Source organism: Neopsephotus bourkii, unplaced genomic scaffold (genome assembly GCF_033783945.1).
Source record: "Neopsephotus bourkii isolate Nb327-2 ecotype Australia unplaced genomic scaffold, CSIRO-AGI_Nbou_v1 NB_250, whole genome shotgun sequence".
In the NCBI taxonomy this organism is placed as follows: Eukaryota; Metazoa; Chordata; class Aves; order Psittaciformes; family Psittacidae; genus Neopsephotus; species Neopsephotus bourkii.
Window position 1 is genome coordinate 1461443 of NW_026900760.1, and position 20465 is coordinate 1481907.

The following is a 20465-nucleotide window of genomic DNA, read 5'->3' on the forward strand; positions in this document are numbered from 1 at the left end:
TTGCTGGTGTGCGATACTTCCTGTTTAGTTTCTAATTAAATTGCAACTGAATTAATTTTTCCCAAACATTCTTTCAGAGTAGGATCTGGAGCTTATGAGCAAGTGGTGATAAAACGCTAGACTAGAATGAAAAACAAGAGGAAAACTCGGAGCTCTGACATTGGTATTTGGTTTTGTTTGCTCTGTGGCAAAAGTTGTCAAAGCCAAGATCAACTCAATGTGGTCTTTTCTTGAAAGGCAATGGAATGTCTCTTGCTTACAGAGCTTCATCCTCTGTGGTTTGAAAGCAATGTATAGCTATGTATACCTTGTGCAAGTAGTTGGACTGTTTTTGTAAGCGCCACTTGACGTTAGTGGAATTGCTTGCTCTTTAAGTTGTGCAAAACATTTTTGGAAGTATGATGAAATGAGAATTCATTATTTCATACAAGAGCTCATTTGTGGTGACGAACTTTGTTCATAGCTTCTTTTCTAAAGAAGATTCTTAAAGTTGGTCTTAAATGAACCTAAAGAAATTAATTACTCAATTTGATCCTACCTGCCATTTTAGTGTTACAGAATCTAATTCTATCAAGTCAACATTATTATTAAGTCAAAGTTCAGGCCTCCACAAAATAGCACAGCTATGTTTTAACATAACAAAAACCTTCCCTTAAAAGTACTGATCATAAATTCATTATAAGGTTGAACTGTAGAGGTGAACTTCACATGCATTTATAAGAAAAAAAAAAACAAAAAACAACAAAAACCCCAAAACCAAAACATGATAGATCTAAACCAACCAGTGACCAGTTCTGTTAAGTGTAAATGAAGTCTAAAGGCTCTTAACACATGAAACATGACATCTGTTTTCATGCAAGTGACAAAAGAAGCGGGATTTCACATTAAAATACTAAGGTACAGTAGTGTATTATCAAGAAAGCTGGCCTGATTGTTAAGTCTGGAGTTCAAAAGCTGCTTCCACAGAAACTCAAATAATGCATGAACCTTGAGATTCAATGGGATAGTACTGTTTACAAACCTAGTCAGTAGTTTACTACCACTTAGAACTTTTTATTGTAGCTTAATCCTTCACAGTTAGTGCTTTGCTTATGTGTTGAATGTGCCTTGCAGGACTGGGGAGGTATAGGGAAATTAAACCATTTACTAAGCAATTTTAGCTTTAAAACTAGGTAAACATCTATGCTATTATCAATATAACTTATTAAGAGCACTTTATTGTAGACATACTCTGCACTCTGAAAAAGTCTTACTGTGCATCAAATTTGTTGAACATTTCTTCCTTCACTATCTGTCCACTGTTACTTTAAGGTCAATGTACTGTATTTAAATTTGCACAAATAATGATTTTGCCTGACAGGCAAGAAAGATGAAAGCTCCCTTAAAATTTTCAATAAGTATGAAAGACTCCATTTTGAAAGGGATGTGGTAGGTGACAGTTCTAATTCAGGCTTGGCGCTACTGTACTTAATTGTAAAGTGCAAATTACTTGTTTATTAGTAAGGCTTAAATAAAAATACAAATAGTGTGGCCATTTCTGAAATTCCTGAATGTTTCAAAATCTACTCTTTGACAACCTTTTATTGAAGAATAAGTAGGCCATATTTAATAGATTATATTAGGAAAAGCAGGCTTTGTTTTCCATAAATCCATAGAATAATTATTACATTAATTTTTGTTTGGGGGGTTAAGGAAATTTCAGACTTTAAAGCCTGAGTACTGTTACTGAATATGATTAATATAAGCTATTTCTCAGATATGGTACTTAAATACGTTTACTTCCTACTGTTAATTATAATCTTTTTACAGTGTTTTAATGGGCAAAATAATTAATATAAAGGTTATATTTTACCTGCTCTTAATAGAAGTGTGGTATTATCCGTTTCTGTCCTCCACAGGAATTTCATTTTAAACAGAAAATACATAACTGCTAATCTACTATATATCTCCCAGAAAATGGTATTTTCTTTTCTTCTTACATAACTAATTTGTACCAAAAGAATCCTACTGCAAGCCAAAGGATGCATGATACTTCAATAAATTATTTGCTTTCAGTACTCTGGAACACTGCTACACTTCTTGGTAAATTTATTAAAACTAACAGTAGTTTAGATGGTAGCTTACTTAAGTTTACTAGGAAAAATACACACAGTTTGAAGAAAGCAGATTTTTTAAAAACATTGTATAGCCATTCATGCAATTCTTAAGGGAACTTCCATAGCCTAGATTTGTATTCTGTGTTAAAAGATGTAGCTAACTGCCATACATTGGGTATTTTGTTTACTGGAAACCAATTATTTTCTTGCCTGAGCAGATCTTTTAAATAGTATGGAAGTTTACATAGAAATCAAGCTTTTAATAAAAGTGTAACCTAGTAATTTATTGTTCTGACTTACAGCTACAGCTCTTTATGAAGTGACTCTCTAATTGTGCATATTTTAAGTGGAATATAACCTTCATATTTAGATGTAGGTTTGTTTTGTTTTTTTTTGTAAACTGTGTTATAAGAATATTGAAGACTCATTTAGGAAACTGTTCAGGATGTATTGGTGGTCTTTTTTTTATTGTATTTAAATGCAAATCTCTCAGACATTCAATAAACTCATGTCTTCAGCTTGGAATCTGTTTCTTCATTCTGTCCTTTTTTAATGAAAAAATTATGAATTTAACTGGAATTTAGTGTCTATCTCAGCTTCCCTACAGCTTTTCAATTTTGAGGCTTACTAAACCTCATCTCTGGTCCACAAAGTATTTAACAGCACTGTTATTAGTACACAGTCATTTATCTGTTTCTCAGAGAGGAAAAGTAATATGTCAGTCTTACACAAATGAAAGATCAAACTTAAAGTGTGAGGCATAGCAGTAAGTTATTATTAAGCAGACTTCACAACTAGCAGTATTTTGGGTAAGTAAGGGTACTCTATATAGACCCTCCTAACAAAATCAATCCTCCTCAGTGAAGTGTACAGACTTGCTACTACTTATTTTATACAATTTATATAACTTTGTAAATTACCTTCTTATTTATCTAACATATTTGGGGTATGTATTTTCTCATCAATGTATTCAAAATACCAAGCCTTTTTGTACTGCAGTAAGCACCTGTTCTTACATTAAAAAAAAATCTAGACTGGTGAAAATTGCAGCTAATTTTAATACAAACTATTTGGCACTCAGATCAGTTCAATAATCAACACATTGTATAGTAAGGATTAAAAGAAGTAACTGTACCACATAAAACCAACTCCACTCTCCACTGTCTTTCAGTACAAAGAAGACAGCGCTTCCAAATTTCAGCAGAATATCCCAGAATTTCTTTTGTAGTTGTTGTCTCTCTTCCGGTTTTATGAATTGACAGGTTCCTTACAGAATAAAAGGCAAATTTCATCAGCAAATACTTGTTTATGATCTCACAGTGGAGAGTTCTCCAGAAACACAAAGTATACATGTATATACATAAAATATTCATAGCTGCTAGTCACCTTACTGAATACCAGCAGCTGCAAATATAATCACTAAGGGGTTTATTAAAATGTTTTGCTTTTTCTACCTCCATGTTTTCAGACTGTTTTAGTGACATTTATATTGTAAAGGAAATGTGTCATTTAGACACTGTTTTTTTAATCTGGAAGGAAAACATCTTGTGAATGAAAATAAGGCTATGCACCAATGTTGCATGCACACATATGCCATATTATATATGTGTGCATATATGGCAACATGGCAATGGGAAAACCATTGTTGTAATATGGGAAAAGATGTTTCCCTTATTACTACATTAAAAAAAAAAGGCAGAGACATGAAGTACTTCAAATACTGTCACTGAACACTTGAGTGGATTTTGTAGACATTCTGCCATGAGAAAACAGAGACAAAGATTAACATAGGAAACATTTATTTTCTGTAATTCTTGAAGCAAAATGAGTAACTGCCTTCTCCCAACTCAGCTGCTCATTCTGGCCTCCTCTCCTCTTCCCACTACAAGTTTCTGTGACACAATTACTTGATTCAATTCCCTGTGTGGCCTCACAGTGGGATCTGCCAAGGCAAAACAGATCATAATATGCCTGTTAACAGTTCTGTGGGACAGGCAATTCCCATTACTGCTTCCTTGTTAAAAGCTAGAAACCAGCAACTGTTTGAGGGTGTTTTTATGTGAAAACTCCAAGCAAACGCTAGCAAACCTTTGCCCAACTACAGAATTGTATGTACAAGTAAAAAGTCCCAACAACTAACCATTATGAGTTAGACAAATTCCAGTTGTAACTGAACGATCCAAACCTCACTTACCAATAAAATGATAACACGCATGGAATAGAGCCTAAAACCATGAAAACCCATGGCCAGAACAACAGAAACACATCAGAGCTACCACATCCATGTGTTTGAGAAATCTCTGGTGGAGACACAATTAACTCATCCAGCTCTCTCCACTAGGCTGCAGGGGTTTACTTATTTAGGTAAGTGAAGCAGTATCTTTAGGATTTACTTATACCACTTCCTCACTTTGTTATTAACTTAAAACAGTGATCAGAAACATTCTGTTCAGCTATTTGACCTATTTACTTGCTTGATAACCTATCAAGTTATACCCCTTATATTCAAGGTACTGCACTATTATTTTTAGTTTTGTATGTCTGGGGTTGCTTTTGGGGTTTTTTGGGTTGTGAGGAGTGGTGTGGTTTTGTTCATTTGGGTTGTTTTATTTTGTGTGTGGTTTGGTTTTTTTTTTGGTAGTGGTGGGTTTATTTTTATTCTACTTTATTTGGATTTTAAAGTTTTGAAAAACCTAAGGGTGACCTGTTTTGAGATGCGTGTGCCATCTCCTGGTCAGTGATATTGTCACATGCATTCTAAAACATTTCACCTTCATTACCTTCCTTTCAGCATGCTCATTTGAGACATCAGAATTCACCTTTTGTCAAACTGCAAGTTGATGTGAGATACAGTAAGTACTGTGGTTATTCACAAATACGCATAATAGTTTAATCAAAAGACCAACCTGACGATGAAGAGGTATGCCCAGTGAATCCTGTGAAACGGCTTAACTGCTCCTGAAAAGACTGTTCAATCCTTTAACAAAAAACTTACTTAACATTGATTTAAGCCAGTGGAAACCTGGTAAGCTAACACACAAAATAGCTTATTTCAATAAAAAACAGCAATCTCAATTTAAATGCTTATTCCCTAAATAATGCTTTTGTATACGCTATGTAATAGCTTCTTTGCTTGCAGTTCACATAGGTATACTAACACGGAACACATGAGGCCAAACATCTGTAGTCTGACTTAAAACCTTTCCCAGGAAAGGCATAAGCAAGAACATTAAAGATTAGCATTTCCTATAGCTATCATTAAAAACTAAACTAACAAGGGTAAAAAGGACCCACAAACCCCTTAAAAACTGGATTACTGTTGATGCCCCTTCACATTAGTCTATCAAATATTCACATAAACCATTTTCGAAGAGTAACTATAAAGAGGGTACACTGTTGTGGAAAACCAAGCAGGTATTTGTATGCAGTTTAGTCAGTTCACAAGACAGTCCTGTAGTTAGATACTACCCGAATACAAAATTTAAAGTATCACTCCAAATCTGATGGAAGAGGAGCATCTTTTCCTTATTTTGAAGTGATCAATCATGCTATGAAGTACACTAAATATAGAAAGTTTCAAGAAGAGATGACACAGGAAGAAGTACGGTTGTAAAAAAAAAATCTTTTAACTATAATAAATGAACTATAATAAACCATAAAATGAACTTGTTCTCATAACAAACCAATGCAACTCTCAAAACAGCTATGCTTATTAGTGTCCTAAGAATATTTACCGATTTTGAATTTTACATTTACGTTAATGTACCAATTATGGCAAGTTCATATCACAACGTAAAAAAAAGTAAAACCATTCTAAACATTGTATTAAAGATGAATTCTTAAAAATCTAAATGGTTATTTTTTCATAACCACTGTCCAAAGGGCATTCAGAAAGGAAGGAGAAGGAGATGGGCCCTTAGAGGCAATGGAACAACTGCTTCTCCATTACAGGAATCCTGACTTCTAAGTGGATGCTTCCATCAAACCGCAGTCCTCACCTGATTTCTCGCATAAATCTGGTTTATAATGGCTGTACGTCAGCTGCTGAGAATTTCATTCCTGGTACATGTGCCCTTCCTGCTTTGTAACTGGGGGAGATTCATCACGTATTACACATGCAGTTCAGCTCTACTTAAGTTATCTTAGTCAATCCAGTAAGCTCAACTATTTCTAACATGTCTGCCTTTCATGTCTACTGAAAGTATTAAGAGACAACAGCTACATGAGGAAATAGAAAAATTTTTCCAAGTGCAAAGGGGCCAGGTTAGCATTCACAGTGACAGGACTTTTTGGTTGGGTTTTCTTTTTTTTTTTTGTTTTCTTTTTAAACAGAGTAGTCAAAGATACCGGTTTCAAATTAATTAATTTCAGCTTCTGGAAAGCTACATGATGCAAGTTATTTCCCAAGCAGCAGTTAACAAGAAATTGGACAAAACAACACTGCTGAATCTACCTTTTATTCCTACCTTACATCCAACATCATGGCACTCTTCCCAAGTATGCAATTTACTGAACAAGAAGCATTTGCAGCATATTCCAATTTATCAGAACAATATCCGGTTTTCACAAAGGCCAAGTATGGGCTTACCTTGAAAGCAGCATCTAAAAATTCAATCCTATTCAGGAAAAGCTTGCTTTAAACCTATGTCCAACTTTTATTATTCAGCACAACCTAACTGTGTTATTAACTATCCCTGGAACTAACAAAAGATTATCAAAACCAATCTAGTCATGACAGCTAGAATATGGTAATAGAAAACAAGGAGAAAAATTTTTTCTTCACAGGAATTAATTCCCTGATTTTAGCCTGATGCTCTACTTCAAAACCTTATGAGTTACTGTGATCTTTGTCAGAAGCACTCATCTTCACTAAATGAGAGAGGTGCTGACGGATGAATACTGGAAAGTTTATAATTTGGTTCTAGTTCACACACTAAACACACCATTTCAGTGAGTTAAAAAAATGTTTTCATTATTTTAACAACCTCATGAGAAATTTGTGATTTAACTATCTTCATGTTCAGTATTGAGCATCACAGCAGAGCCATCACTGCTCAATGTGACCTGGCCAACAACAAGCTTGCTTAACTTCTCAAAGGTACCACAAAGTTGATTCACTCTGGGAAAAGAAAAGATTGTTGCAAGAGGTATAGAAACCACATTTCCACTGACAAATGATTCCATGCTTTTTTCAACAGCCAGTTTCCCAAGATCTGAGAAGCAGTTCACTGAAGGTTGGAATTCGGATTTTCTCTCAGTAGGATCATCATTATTCTCCTCGTGTTCCGACATTAAACGGTTCAGCAGACTTTGCTTAATGATTTGTGCTGTGAAAATAACTTCACTAACCACTGCATTCTGCAGGTACTTCTCATCCTTAAGACTTGGATACACTGCTTTGAAGACCTTTATATCACAGAAAAACACAGAGAACAGTATTTGCTTGTCAAAAAGAGCTTCTAAAATGTAAACATGACTTTTAATTCAATCCTGTTTTGCTTACTACTTTAAATATCTTTGCATAACAGAAAAACTAGACAATATGACTATGTATTACAACTACAATGGTAATTAGGTTAACAGAACTTAAAAAAAATAAACAGGCTTACTTCTTCAATCTATGCTTGTAGATCAATCAAGGTGAAAACCTGCAATTCTTCAATTCTTCTTAATCATTCTCTTTTCCACATTGCTTATCCTAAGGCTCTGGTGACAGTTCCACATCTACATAGATTCTAAACTACTTCTGCACTGTCATCTGGAAACCAGGATTGCAGCTGTGTCTTTCATTCTGCTTCCAGAGTAAAAGATTAAATATGCCCTCACAGATGCAGAAACTGATAAAAAAAGCCCACCTCTAACATCAAAATATGTGAACTTGTACTGTGTTTTACACCGAGATTAACTCCAAGGCAATTAAAGAAACTAAGCAGTCTTATTACCATTAGTTTACTAGGAAGTTCCTTATACCAACACACAACCACTGAAGCCCCAGAGTCTATAACTATGTCCTCTTACTTTCTCATTACTTCTTGAAATGTTGATTTATTAATATGAATTACTTAAATAAAAACTAATTTGATGACATATAAAAGTCTTGTTTAAGCTTAAAGGACACTGATGTCAAAACTCCCTCCATAATGACAGAATACAATAAAACCAATTTCTAGTACATGTCAGTCATCTAGACATATATAAAAGTTTGATGAACATTACAGACCACTTGATTCTATTAAGGGCAGTAGATGACAGGTAAAATATCAAATGTACAGAATGTCTTCATATCTTGGAAACTACTAATAGACATTCACCTATCTTCACATTTCACTTCAGGTCACAAGTCACTTGAATATACATATGCCTCTATAAACAAAGTCAAATACTAGAATATGTTCACTGAACAAGTAACTTAAGGCCTTCTAAGATTAAAGAAAAAAAAAAAACCAATGAAACAAATCAATATACTTTGCTTTTTGCAGTGTTACTCCATGTTATCTCCAAAAAAGAAAAAAATTCCCTTTGATTTATACTACATAGCACCTACATGCACTGGGCTTTGTTGGACTGACACACTGCAACACACAGCAGAGGACTATACACAAAAAATTATCTCATGTTATCTAAAGGTAAAGCCATTTAGCACTACATACCAAAAAGGTTTCATGCCTACAACTATAGAACAGGTTTCTTGGAAAGATGCCATGCCTTTACAAAAATCTGAACTCTCTACCTGAATACAGATAATAGGATGTAATATCAAATACTAACAACTATGGCAAACCATACAAAATAGGTCCTGTTGATCCAATTTCTGGGAAGTGTCTTCTTTCTCATAATATATTTGACAAGACTATGCATTTTTTGCAAAAGATACACCACTAGAAATGCTTTTTTAATGCTTTTTATTTTTTATGTATCTGAAAAACAAACTTAACACCAACAACCACATGACAAAAGAAAAGGAATGATTAGAGGAAAAATCGTAACTGTCATAGAATGCCTGGAGGAAAGAAAATTTTCATTCTAAAGATATCACTATGTCAATGTAAGAATGATCATCCATATTGCTATTTCACAAATAACCTAAAACTGTAAGGCCTTTATACAACTAGAAACACAAATCATGTACTTAGGAGACTTTTGATCTGACTGTATGTGTTAATCAGAGCTAAGATTGGATAGTGACAGTAGGCCACAGTAAGAAGACCTTTACAGCCAAGTCATACAGAATTTTACCCTTTGTTCACCCTCCTAAAGAAAGAAAATAATACTTACTGTTTCGTAAACTGTTTCAGTGGGTTTCTCAGACTGAGTGGTTACACTGATTTGAGGGTATTTTTTAAAAAACACACCTATTTGAGTACAAAACCCAACATTCTCCATTCCTCTTGGTGGGTGCCCCACACCAGTAAATTCCACTGAGTAGCCATGACATCTAGCAGTCTCTAGAGCCCTAAGAAACAAAACATTCTGGTCATACTAAACATTAATCTTTTAATGTGATAAAGATGAGTTCTCTAACAGAAGCAAGACCCTGAACTTGTGAATGCTAGAGCAGACTTTTCTTTAGCAATACTCACATGCCTGAAGATAGGCACTGTCAAAATTTGCTGAATCAGAGCTGTAGTCATATGCCTACCCCCGCCTGACTCATTTAGTATTGGTAATTTAGGAAACCAAACATGACTTATTTCTCAAGTATTTGCATAGAATATGCACGTTCACAGCTACTTAGTGTCTTAAATGCAATGAAAGTGAGCTAAAACCTACCAATTTTAGAGAACAATTTGAAAAGAACTCGTAAAAGACATACACACCACAAAACAAGAGACCAGTTGATAGGCAAGAAAAGCGAGGTTTGTTACAAACGTACAAAGAATGAAAGCTACCTAATCAAGATTACAACAATATACATGACACCTAAAAAAACCCCAATCTTCTAGTACTGCACATTAGCCAGTGTGAAAAAGCGATGGAGCAGGGAAGTAAAATGGTACTACCTACTCGCAACATTCTCCAACAAAAAACTCCTTCAGCAGTATCAGTAATTTTTAATTCACACACATCCAGAAGTAGAACCTAGGTTTACTTATAGGCTGTATAAGGGGTCTCTAAGGTATTCATCGTTTAGCTAATAATGCAAGCAGGTTTTAAGATCATTATTTCAGGGAAAATATACACCTCAAGCTTTGCAGAACTACATAGTCAAAAACCACTCCATGCTTCGAAGTCTATGGCAAAACAACAAAACACTAATTTAAGGGGCAAATTTTTTAAGACTGTTTCTAACTAAAAGTTAGCTACTGAGGTATGGCATCCTTTCTGTACCATGCATTTTCTTCCATAACTGCCTGACAGCTGAATGATAACACAGGATATATATATCCTATTCTCTCTTTGTTTTTATTTCATCTACTGATATTAGACTAACATACAGCTCATGCAACCCTCTGTTTTGTACAGATGCTCTGCACAGAATCTGTCATTGAGCCAAGATTCACTAAACTATACTTAACCTCATTCAACATGCTATGCTACTATGAATATTTGATATGTCTATTGGCATGCTCTTACAGAAAGATCTGGACTAACAGAACGCTTTGATTATACCAGCATACATAGTGAGCACATTCCTTGGGGTTTTACGAAGCATTTCTGTAACAGGCTACTATTATGTGCAAAGGTTAATTATTACTTTACACTTCAAACATATTAATTGTAATTAAGGCATACAAAAATGTTTAAGAAATAGTAAAAAAAAAAAAAGTTTTAAATATTTTTTTGCAGATAATTTACAATCAAAGAAAGACAACAACCACCCTAAAATACAAGCCCCACAGAATATGCTTAGCTATTTATAATAGCAAAGAAATATTTCACCAAATCAGGTGTGGAAGCCCACTGACACCAAACCACATACACAAACCATTTGAAAACACATAGCTGTTCCTTTCTCGCACTACTGAACACTCAAAGCTGGCTGGCTGTGATGTTCAGCAAACTTACCAGCTTTGAAACTGCAATTGGGTCCATTCAAATTTGTGGTCCGGATTTCTGAATAACTTCACTCCTGGAAGTAAAGGGTTGAATTCAGAATTTGGAGTACTGATAACAACCCTGCTTGGCGCCATGAAACCAAACACCACTTCAGGAAACTTCTTTAGTTCCGATTCTTCCAGGTGCTCTATTCTGTAAAAGATAAGTTTATGTATGTGTTTAATAACACCCTACTATATCTTAATCTTCTTAACAACCAGTCAAAAAAAACCCTAAACCTGTATCTGTACCTTGGAATTTTAAGCTTAGCACTGCAATACTGGCACTGGCACTGTGGCTGAGTGGCAGCTTAGAGGTTTTTGTCTATGACAATTTCCTCTTTCATTGTGTACTTTTTCCATCAATATCCTTTTCCTGCCATTATGCTAGCACCACATCAGTTTCTTAGTATGCTTAATTTAAGCACATGTTGGAAGATGACATACTCTGCTACTCTATTCATTGTAAGGTTTGATCAACTCTGTTTCTAGTACAGACAAAATTCCAAACCAGGCCCTGATGAACTTGGAAAAACATAGTATGTTGGCTTAATACTCACAGTTCAATGCACGTTACCAAGTCAAAACCAAGCATGCAAGGATCTTTATGGGCAACTGAACCATGATGCAAGGTAACAGTTAGGGATCTTTCACGTGGTTGCAAATAATCAACAGGGAGAGGAGACAACTTATGCCTACAAAAGTATTGAAAATACAATGTTACCGAAAGAACCTTAGGGCAAGATAAATTGTTTGTGCAACTGAACTAGCTAACACCTTACACAGATCCCTTGCAAATCTCGAAAAGGTTAACAATTTTACAGGGATTTAAAAAAAGTAAAAAAACTTTCTAATACAAACACTTTTTATGACCATCTACAGTGAGACAGAAAATCCAGCAGTTGCCCTGATAGCTACAAAACTTTCCACTGTACTCTCAAGCCATTTGGAAAGATGTTTTTAATTTTTACAGTAGCTCAGCTCTAGACATAGTTTAGAGGAATTTGGGGGAATTATTAGGCAATCATATAGACTTATTTTTCCCAAATAAAAACAAATAAAACATATGAGCAAATTTCATTCTGAAATATTACATCACACAAAACACACAAACATGAAATGTAACACCTCAGAGTCCTGGAGTAATGCTTGGACTTGATCATCTTAAAGGTCTTTTCTAACATATCTGATTCTACAAATTGCATGGTACTCATCTAATGTGTAAATTTGTAAAGTACATTCACAAATGCTTTATTTCCCAGGTGTACACAACACACCTTCAGGGTCATTCCATGACTTGGATCTCTGGCACATAAAGTGATGTTAAGCACATCTACAGCCAGGTGCACGGACCCAGGTGCAATGTAGCTAACAACAATAGATAGCTCTTCATTTGCCAAGCTGGTATTTCCACATTTACCCTTGTTTTGAATTTCTTTACATGAAACAAGGTTAACATGCCACTAGGTCAAGCCAAACACAAACCTTAAATTAACAAAATGCAAGAGCTTACATTTTCTCTTTCATTACACTTCCACAGATATCTACCCCAGCTAACACTTCAATGCAACTGCAGAATTTCAGCATACAAAGAAGCGTGCAGTCAGCACATCCTAAATCTGCCACCTGTAAATTAGATATTAAACAACTTGTCAATGCTGTGCATTTCCAAAAAATTTCACCTTTCATAACAAATTTTGTATTTATTTCAAAATAACTTTTTAATGACGAATCATTTCAAAATCATAACCAAAATATACAGTTGCAAGCAGGATAGATGTGGATTTGAAATTTCTTTGAAGACCCTACAAGATACTTTAAATGCATTAACTTTCTGTTTTTACAGCTATAAACAACATTCCACTGACTCTGAAGATTATCTTCCATATGAGTAATTATAAGGTATTAACTATGAAAGCTGTGGCAATTTTCATGTCCACTGATGTTCACTGGACTGCTCTCCATCCAAACCACTGTGAATACAAACCAAATCCCACTGTTCTTTCTCAGTCCAAAGTCAAGGTTGGAGGGCTCAGCTCTCGATGCGTTAAGTCATGAGTTGTTTCTATTCAGCCTACCCCTAACCCTGCAGGTAAACAGAAAGTTTACACACACACAACACTTTACACCCCAAGTCAGAAAATTCAAACACTTAAACACAAATCCTACTCTCATAGTTACACCCAAAAGCACATCTCAGTGCCATGACCTCTACATCTACAAATACATAAATGCACTGCTGCGGTATTTCTCACAAATTTGTTGCATGTTCCCGAAGACATTAACACCATTTTCAGACCTAAACCTGAAGACAGAGGTATTCCACAACTTCTTGCGTTTTCAGAGGAGGGACACATTAGAAAAGAGCAAACAATACAAAACAACCTGTATATTAACTTACTTAAATTTTCAAAACGAATATCAAAGCAACAGCCCTGGGGGGGCATCAGGGTTATTGCCAAAATACCTAATGACCTTTTTTTTTTTTACCTTTAATTTCTAACATAAAAAGACAAAACATACCAACCTTCTTAGGTTTGTATTTCTCCACTAAATCTTTAACAAACTGGTAGCGTTGTCTGTACAAAGGAGGTGAAAATTTAGTAAATCCTGTAAACTTTTCTTCCTTAAAGTTCTTATCCATAATATTTTCCTAATACTGAAACAGAAAGGTAACACTTATCTTTCAGATTACTTTATAACATACGAAATTACAGTTGGCTGTTTTCAGCAGTCAATTCTCAATTAAGCAGAGGTAGACTTGATCCCCGTTTTATTCAGAGAATGTCGAAAACATAGCATTTAGCAAGATCAGGCACTATCTGCTCCTTCCACATATGATGCAAATAACCTTTTAATGAACCATTATATATATATATGCAATCATTATACAAAATTACGTAATTTATCACTCTCCATCCAGCATACCTACATAGCGTTTACACAACTACAGCTTATTTCATCTTCCCTAGCTCTTCTGGCAGGAGAGGAAAAATTGGTAATTTCTCACTGAGGTGCCTGCTTTCTTGCCTCTCACCTATTATTTTCTTTATCTTACAACTCAAATGACTCAAATAACAACCTATGGAATAACTACTATATAGTGCAAAAAAGAAATGCCCTGCTGGGCCTCAGCTTCAGATCTACAATGAGCTAATCTTGTTATTAGTGCCTGTATTCTATAAATTAACATAATCCAACACGGCACTAAGAGTCACAGCTATTAGTGCAATTCCAACTCTCCCACCTTTTACTAAAAACTACACTTCAGCGCACATAAATATTTAACAAGATATATCCCCACTAAACTTAAAAATAAGGCCCTAATGAACGACGACTGAGCTCCCAAGGGAATCGCATTAAGTAAAAGACGGTGAGCACAGAACTCCCCAGCACCAGCAGCCTCAGCTCACTACCGGCTCTAACGAACACCAGGCTCAGACAACCAAAGCAACTAGACTGAGCCTGCGGACAACGTGAACGCACCAGAAGATCTTACATATGTAAACGTAGATCTATTATACATATATATATTTATCAAAAGAAGAAGTGGCCTCAGTGTTCAGAACAATCACACGTCTCCCCAGAAACAAAATAAGCCTGCTGAGGAAAGAACTCACAAGCACCCACCGCCAGCCCCCCGCAAACTCCACGCCCGCAGGCTGCGCCCCGGCCCTCCCCAGACTCTGCACAAGTCCGGCCACGGCTACCTCAGCCCTCGCCAGCGCTGCCTCAGGGTAGCCACACCAACCCGGCCCTGGCCCTCCTGTCTCTCCAAAGGGCCACTCTCCGCAGCGACTACGAAGTGTATGGTGGAGCGACGCTGGCCTTCCCCGGCCTCTCGATAGCTTTCCCCTCAACCCCTGCCTTTAGGCTCCCCCACGCCCCTCCCTGCATTTTCTCTCCCTAGGACTAACCTCGAGGAAACAACCACCTCCCCTGCGAAAAGCGCGCAGGAGCTGAGGGCGGGCCCTCACCAGATCACCTGAGTAACAGAAGCCGCCTGTCTCGAAGTTCTCCACCCCGTGCGGGTTATTGGAGTGGCACCTACCCCTTCGGCCGGAAACGCCTCGATGCTGCGTGGTTGTAGGGAGCGTTGGGAAACTGCTACCCTTTAACAGGGAGGTGGGTGTTCCCGTCTGGAGCTTCAGCTCACCAAAGCAGCGCGGCAAAACCTCTGTTTACCTCTTTTCACGTAGGGTGGTGTCTTTTAATGTTTAACGGAACAGAAGCACAAGTGTGATGAGGAACAGCTTAAGGGAATTGGGGCTGTTTAGTCTGGAGAAAAGAAGGCTCAGGGGGGAATCTTACCCCTCTCTACAACTACCTGAAAGGAGGTTGTAGTGAGGTGGGGGGCTGGTCTCTTCCGCCAAGTAACAAGTGGTAGGACAAGAAATAACCGCCTCAAGCTGCACCAGGGGACGTTTAGATTGAGTATTAGGAACAATTTATTCACAGAGGCAGTGCTCAGGCACTGGAACAGGCTTCCCAGGGAAGTGGTGGAATCGCTGTCCCTGGAAGTGTTCTAGAACTGTAAATGAAGCCTTTAGTGACACAGTTTAGTGGTGGACTCGGCAGCCCTGAAGTAAAGAGTGGACTTGATCTTAACGGTCTTTTCCAACCTGGATGATTTTACAATTACCAGCAAATGAGCATCCAGAGATCCACCTGCTGTTATTTATCTCTGCCTGTGCCAGCTTCCCTCAGTATATTAAAAGGTGATTGGGAGTGGTGGTGGCCACTAATTTTTACACTAAAAAGGCAAAAATTCCCCTACTGCTCGTGTTGGTACTGCCAGGTGCTGTATGCTTCAGTACAGCTCCTTAGCTTGCAGATGGATTTGTTACTCTCCATAACAGAAACTTAAGGCATTGCAGTGGTGGCATGTGATGTGAAGTCCAAGTGTCCTGTCAAGGTCACTGAGGTAGACTACACACAACCCAAATCAGATCAATGTATTTTGCAGCAATTTATGGAGTATTTTCCACATTGGAGCAGGATTTGTCCCTCAAAGAGCAAGTAGCTGTGTGGATGAACAGTGAAACTGGGAAAGAAAACCTGGAGCTGAATTGCTTGTTACTTTTTCTGTTCACAAGTATGTAAAACATTTTAGTAATGCTATATAAAAAGAGTTGTGCATCGACTCTGCCCAGGATTTAAGGAAAGGGTTGGTGGGAGTGAGGGCAGAGAAGATTTGTTAGCTAAATGATATTTCAATGCTTTTTGGTTTAGTTTTCAGAAAATACTGAAAGTCTTTATGCTGAAACCTGCCTGTGATTGTTTAACCTTGACTCTTGTTTAATGCTGTAAGTTTTGCAGGATGTGGCCTATGCAGAGCATATATAAGTAGCTAACAACAGTCTAGCTATCTTGTTTACTTAATAGCTAGGGAATGTATCTAAGTGTGCTTGCAAACTGGTAATCCAGCCACTTTCAATTAGTTCAAGATACTGGAATGATTTCATTCTGTTTGAAGCCGTTTTTTAGGTTTTGGAATATAACAGCAATTTTCTTTATATTATTTTTGGCTTATGAGTACTAGAAATATGGAACCACCCATACAATTTCACAGTTGGTGTCTTTTTCTGTTACAACAGTGAAGTGCTAGCAACAGTATATGAGGCAGCCTATGAGCTGCTATTTCAATGAGAGTTTGGCTTGCAAATAGGGTTTAGATACATAAGGATCAGTGATGTTACAACATGTATAGAGCAAACTTCTTTTAAAGTTTATATATAATACTTGGTCAATTACTTTTGTGAGATTTTTCCTCAACAGGCTTTAAAGACCTGCATAACCCAATTTGGCTGTAAGCAGAAACTATGTGTAGAGAATGATTCCCATTAAATGCCTTTGAGAAGTCTAGTAAATTGATTTTAACTTTTTAATTAGGTCCTTTTTAGCAAAGAAAATAAACTGTTATTGAACTAAGGGTGTGAATACCTTGCACAAGAAAAGATAGGTTCAAGTCTCTTTGTTTTATAACTCAGTTGTTCTTTTTGCTTGAATCAGAGTTTAATCCTGAACTATCATTTACTACTTGTGTCTTAATTAGACAGTCCATAAACTGTGGATAATATTTGTATCTCAGTGAAATATTGTAAAGTTTATTAATAGAAGTCTTTAATGTCCTGGGTTAAAATGAGATAGATTTTGGTACCCTGTAAAATTCTACTCATAAGTCAATATGACATTATTAAGAGAAAAAAAAAAAGGGGGGGAAAGAATAGTAGTGAAGTTATACAGAAATTTGCAACAGATTGTGAATTCACACCATTTCCTTTGTAAGACTTCACCCAAAAATGTACCACTGTAAGTAAAACCTTCAGAATTATCAGATGTTTAATTCTCCATTATCAAACAATGTAGTCATAGAAATCTCTGTTTTCATTGTTTTGTATTGGGTGGCAAAATTGACTAGAGATCACATCTTTTGAAGATTGGCAACATGAAAGAAATAGACAGCCCTATTAGTAGTTTTAAGCTGCACAATCTGCTTTGAGACCAGGGAATCTGATCTTCTTGCTAGAAAAAAAAATATTTGAAAAAATATTGTGATTATTCCTCATGAAATTTATGCATTCTCTCATTAAAAAAATAATCATTTAATATGTCTAAAGTCTGTTTTGGTCCATCGTGTCACACATCTCCCTCCTTCATGCAGTGGTGTATCTACTTGTCATGACATCATAGAATCATTTCTGCTGGGAGGGACCTTTAGACGTTATCTAGTGCACCCTCTGTTCAAACAAGGTCCAAGTTGATGACGTTCCTCAGAAACTTCAGCTCAAGGGTATTTCTAACATTACAATCTGTAAATTCAAACTGAAAGTTCAGGTTGTATTTAGTTAAGTATCCCCACAAATTAAGCAAGCTATTTTTAGAGAAGCATTTTACTTTTGTACCATACAAAGAGCAAAAAATATATGACTATACTGGAATAAAAGTTGCTAAAACCTATTTTATCCTTAAGTGTTTGGGATGAGAAAGAGAACTGTATGCAGTTCCTGGACTTTCCCTTTGAAGCTGAAGTGCACATAATTAAATGTGGTAAGAGTAGGCATCTAATGCAGCACTACTGCCAGAAGACACTGCACTGATATTTGACAGAAAAATACATGCAGCAATACTGCTTAACCTATAATTCAAGAAGAGCTAACAGGCATTCCTCTCACACCAGGTTCAGAGGATGTTCAGTGACTAGGTACTGATACTTTTCTCCTGAGATTCAACTAACAGAGTAGGCCTGTTTGAGAAAATTCAGAATTCATCTGTTGAATGAGAAGGGAGGCTAGGCTTTTGCATACAGCACCATCCTCTTACTTTTTTTATTATTATATATATAGTTCCTTGAAGTTCTCCTTGTTCAAGTGTGTGTTTGTTTTGGCTCTGTTCTGTATAAAGACCATCTGGGATGCTTGAGGAAAGAAAATCTCATTTTGAGCAAACAGCTTCCTAGTTTGCAGGTGTAAAGGTTTCAGCATCACCACCAAAAAGGATCTGCATAAGAAGAACAAAAATGTCATGCAGAGGAAAACCACTTGAGGTTTGAACCATACTGACTAAATATTCCAACAGCAAAAGATAAACACATGAAAACACAATCTGGTAACATAAATTACAACAGAAATACAGGCTGTCTTGAAATGATTACACAAGACATTAAGAAAGTGCTCAGAGAGTCAAGGATACCCTAAAAAAAACACACCAGAATCAATCAGCTTCAAATTCAGTACTCTAGCTAGCTGTCTCCAGAGCAAGATTACCTCACTGCTACAACAACTCCTTAGAATTAATTTTGTGGTTAGTTCTTTAATTTCATGAGATTGTTAAATGGATGTTTGCTGCCTCAGGATGGTCGAGTCCTCTGCTAATAAATGGTTTTGTTAGTATCTTTGGGACAAGGAGGCCAAAAGGAGGCTGGACAAGTTATTCCTAGAAAAGGGGAGTGCTTTTCTAAGCTAAGTGAAGAGCTTAGATAGCAGAGCAGGCAGTTTAGAGAAAATGGTAACTGTCAAAACTGAGCCCTGATAAGAACACTTCTCTGCTACAGTATGAGCTCTAAGATATGTTAAAGGGCCAGATTAATGAAGATGAGTCACTGTTTCTCAGGGCTTCAGTTTGTAATGAAGAGTGAAGATGTTCTATTTACAAGGTTTTCAACATCTAATGAAGAGTGATTATACTCTATTTACAAGGAGGTAAATACTGCTGGAAGTATTTAAATTCAAAATCAATTACTTCTCAAATTCAAAATATAAATAAGTTTTAAATAGTATACAACTAGAGATGCTATTTCCACAGATGCTTCCAAACCAACTTCACTTTGCATCCCTTTCCTTTTGCGCTGAGCAATGCAGCGCCCTTCTCTGTGTACAATGTGTCTTGTCCTAGGTTGCTGTCACTTTGGTGGGCTTTCAGTTATTTCATTGCACATTCATTCCATGTTTAGAATCTCTTGGCAATTCCTGTACATTCGGTTTCCCTTTTGTACTTGTGGTTAAAGCTTGACATCAAAGTTTGTAACTAGTTTTTTTAATGTATTATTATTTTGCTTTTGCAAAAGAGCGTGCAGCTAAAAACCTGCTGGAAAACTTTGAATAATGAGTTAAACGTAACCTTGACATATTTAAGTTTCAGGCAAAACTGAAGGAATTTATCTTTTGTTTCCCGCTGGCATTTAACAGTTACTTTCTTAAATCTTAATGCTTTAACCTAATTCTCATTGTTCCGAGTCTGTATGCAGTATTACTCATTTCCGAAGATGTTCAGCTTGAATTTAGCAGCACAGTTTTTTTTTTGGTGTATGACAAACCCTCAGAAGCTGCTCTACCTGCTGGCAGAGCAGGCCTCATAGCCAGCGCTAGTTTTAGTGCGCCAGCTTTGCTGTACCCTGGCCGCAGATACACGTTTCCTCAGAGATCCCTGCAAGCTCAACGACTTTGACCTTATTTGTTAGCGCCGCCGGTGCTCGCTCCCCTGCTGCGCCCTGCTCTCGTTAGCAACGGCCAGCACGACCGATGGCCCCACTACCGCATTAGCTAAATGTCTGGCGTGGACTGTGGCGTTTCGGTGACAGTAGCTGTCCGACCGCCGCGCACTGTGCTCGGCCTGGCCATTAGCGAGCCTCGAGCAAAGGACAACGCGATCCCCGCGACCCAGAAACGAGAAAGAAAAGCTGGCGACAGGTCTCGCCTTTAAGCTACGTGAGGGGCTGGCGGCTGAAAGAGAAAGACCTCCACAGCCACACCGCGGGAAGGGACCAGAGGAAGGGGGGGTATTCTCGCGCCCAGTGCCGCTACTCTCCCCCGCTGGGATTGGCCGGTTCAGTCCC

The 20465-nt window shown here is 37.0% G+C and overlaps 2 protein-coding genes across 4 annotated transcripts in view; one reads left to right on the forward strand and one right to left on the reverse strand.

Annotated features, from left to right (window-relative positions):
• EEIG2 (EEIG family member 2) overlaps window positions 1-7670 on the forward strand; it is a 32746-nt gene extending 25076 nt beyond the window's left edge. The window contains exon 11 of one of the 2 annotated variants that reach the window (XM_061345986.1): window positions 7461-7670. In XM_061345986.1, the coding sequence (XP_061201970.1) occupies window positions 7461-7566 (106 nt within the window). In that variant the 3' untranslated portion in view covers window positions 7567-7670. Of the gene's footprint in view, window positions 1-77; window positions 2622-7460 lie in introns of those variants that run through there. The other variant, XM_061345987.1, reaches the window with a different exon arrangement.
• HENMT1 (HEN methyltransferase 1) lies at window positions 7062-20123 on the reverse strand. 2 transcript variants are annotated; one of them, XM_061345989.1, is made up of 8 exons: window positions 19847-20123; window positions 18455-18631; window positions 13659-13790; window positions 12645-12757; window positions 11692-11826; window positions 11103-11285; window positions 9372-9549; window positions 7062-7502 (listed from the first exon to the last, which is right to left on the reverse strand). In XM_061345989.1, the coding sequence occupies exons 3-8, from the start codon at window positions 13773-13775 to the stop codon at window positions 7101-7103; spliced, it is 1128 nt and encodes a 375-aa protein (XP_061201973.1). In that variant the 5' UTR covers window positions 13776-13790; window positions 18455-18631; window positions 19847-20123; the 3' UTR covers window positions 7062-7100. The 2 variants fall into 2 exon arrangements, with proteins under 2 accessions (XP_061201973.1, XP_061201972.1); XM_061345988.1 differs by lacking the exon at window positions 19847-20123 and having other exon boundaries at window positions 18455-19498.
• Window positions 20124-20465: the final 342 nt, after the last annotated feature.

Bases quoted from the DNA above. Each gene is read 5' to 3' on its own strand.
- HENMT1 (XM_061345989.1), bottom strand. From the start codon at position 13,775: ATGGATAAGAACTTTAAGGAAGAAAAGTTTACAGGATTTACTAAATTT. The intron at 9,550-11,102 runs GTAAGTTTGCTG...TTTGTTTCTTAG, and splicing joins CAATTGCAGTTTCAAAGCTG to GGCTCTAGAGACTGCTAGAT. The intron at 7,503-9,371 runs GTAAGTATTATT...TGTGATATAAAG, and splicing joins CTGAAACAGTTTACGAAACA to GTCTTCAAAGCAGTGTATCC.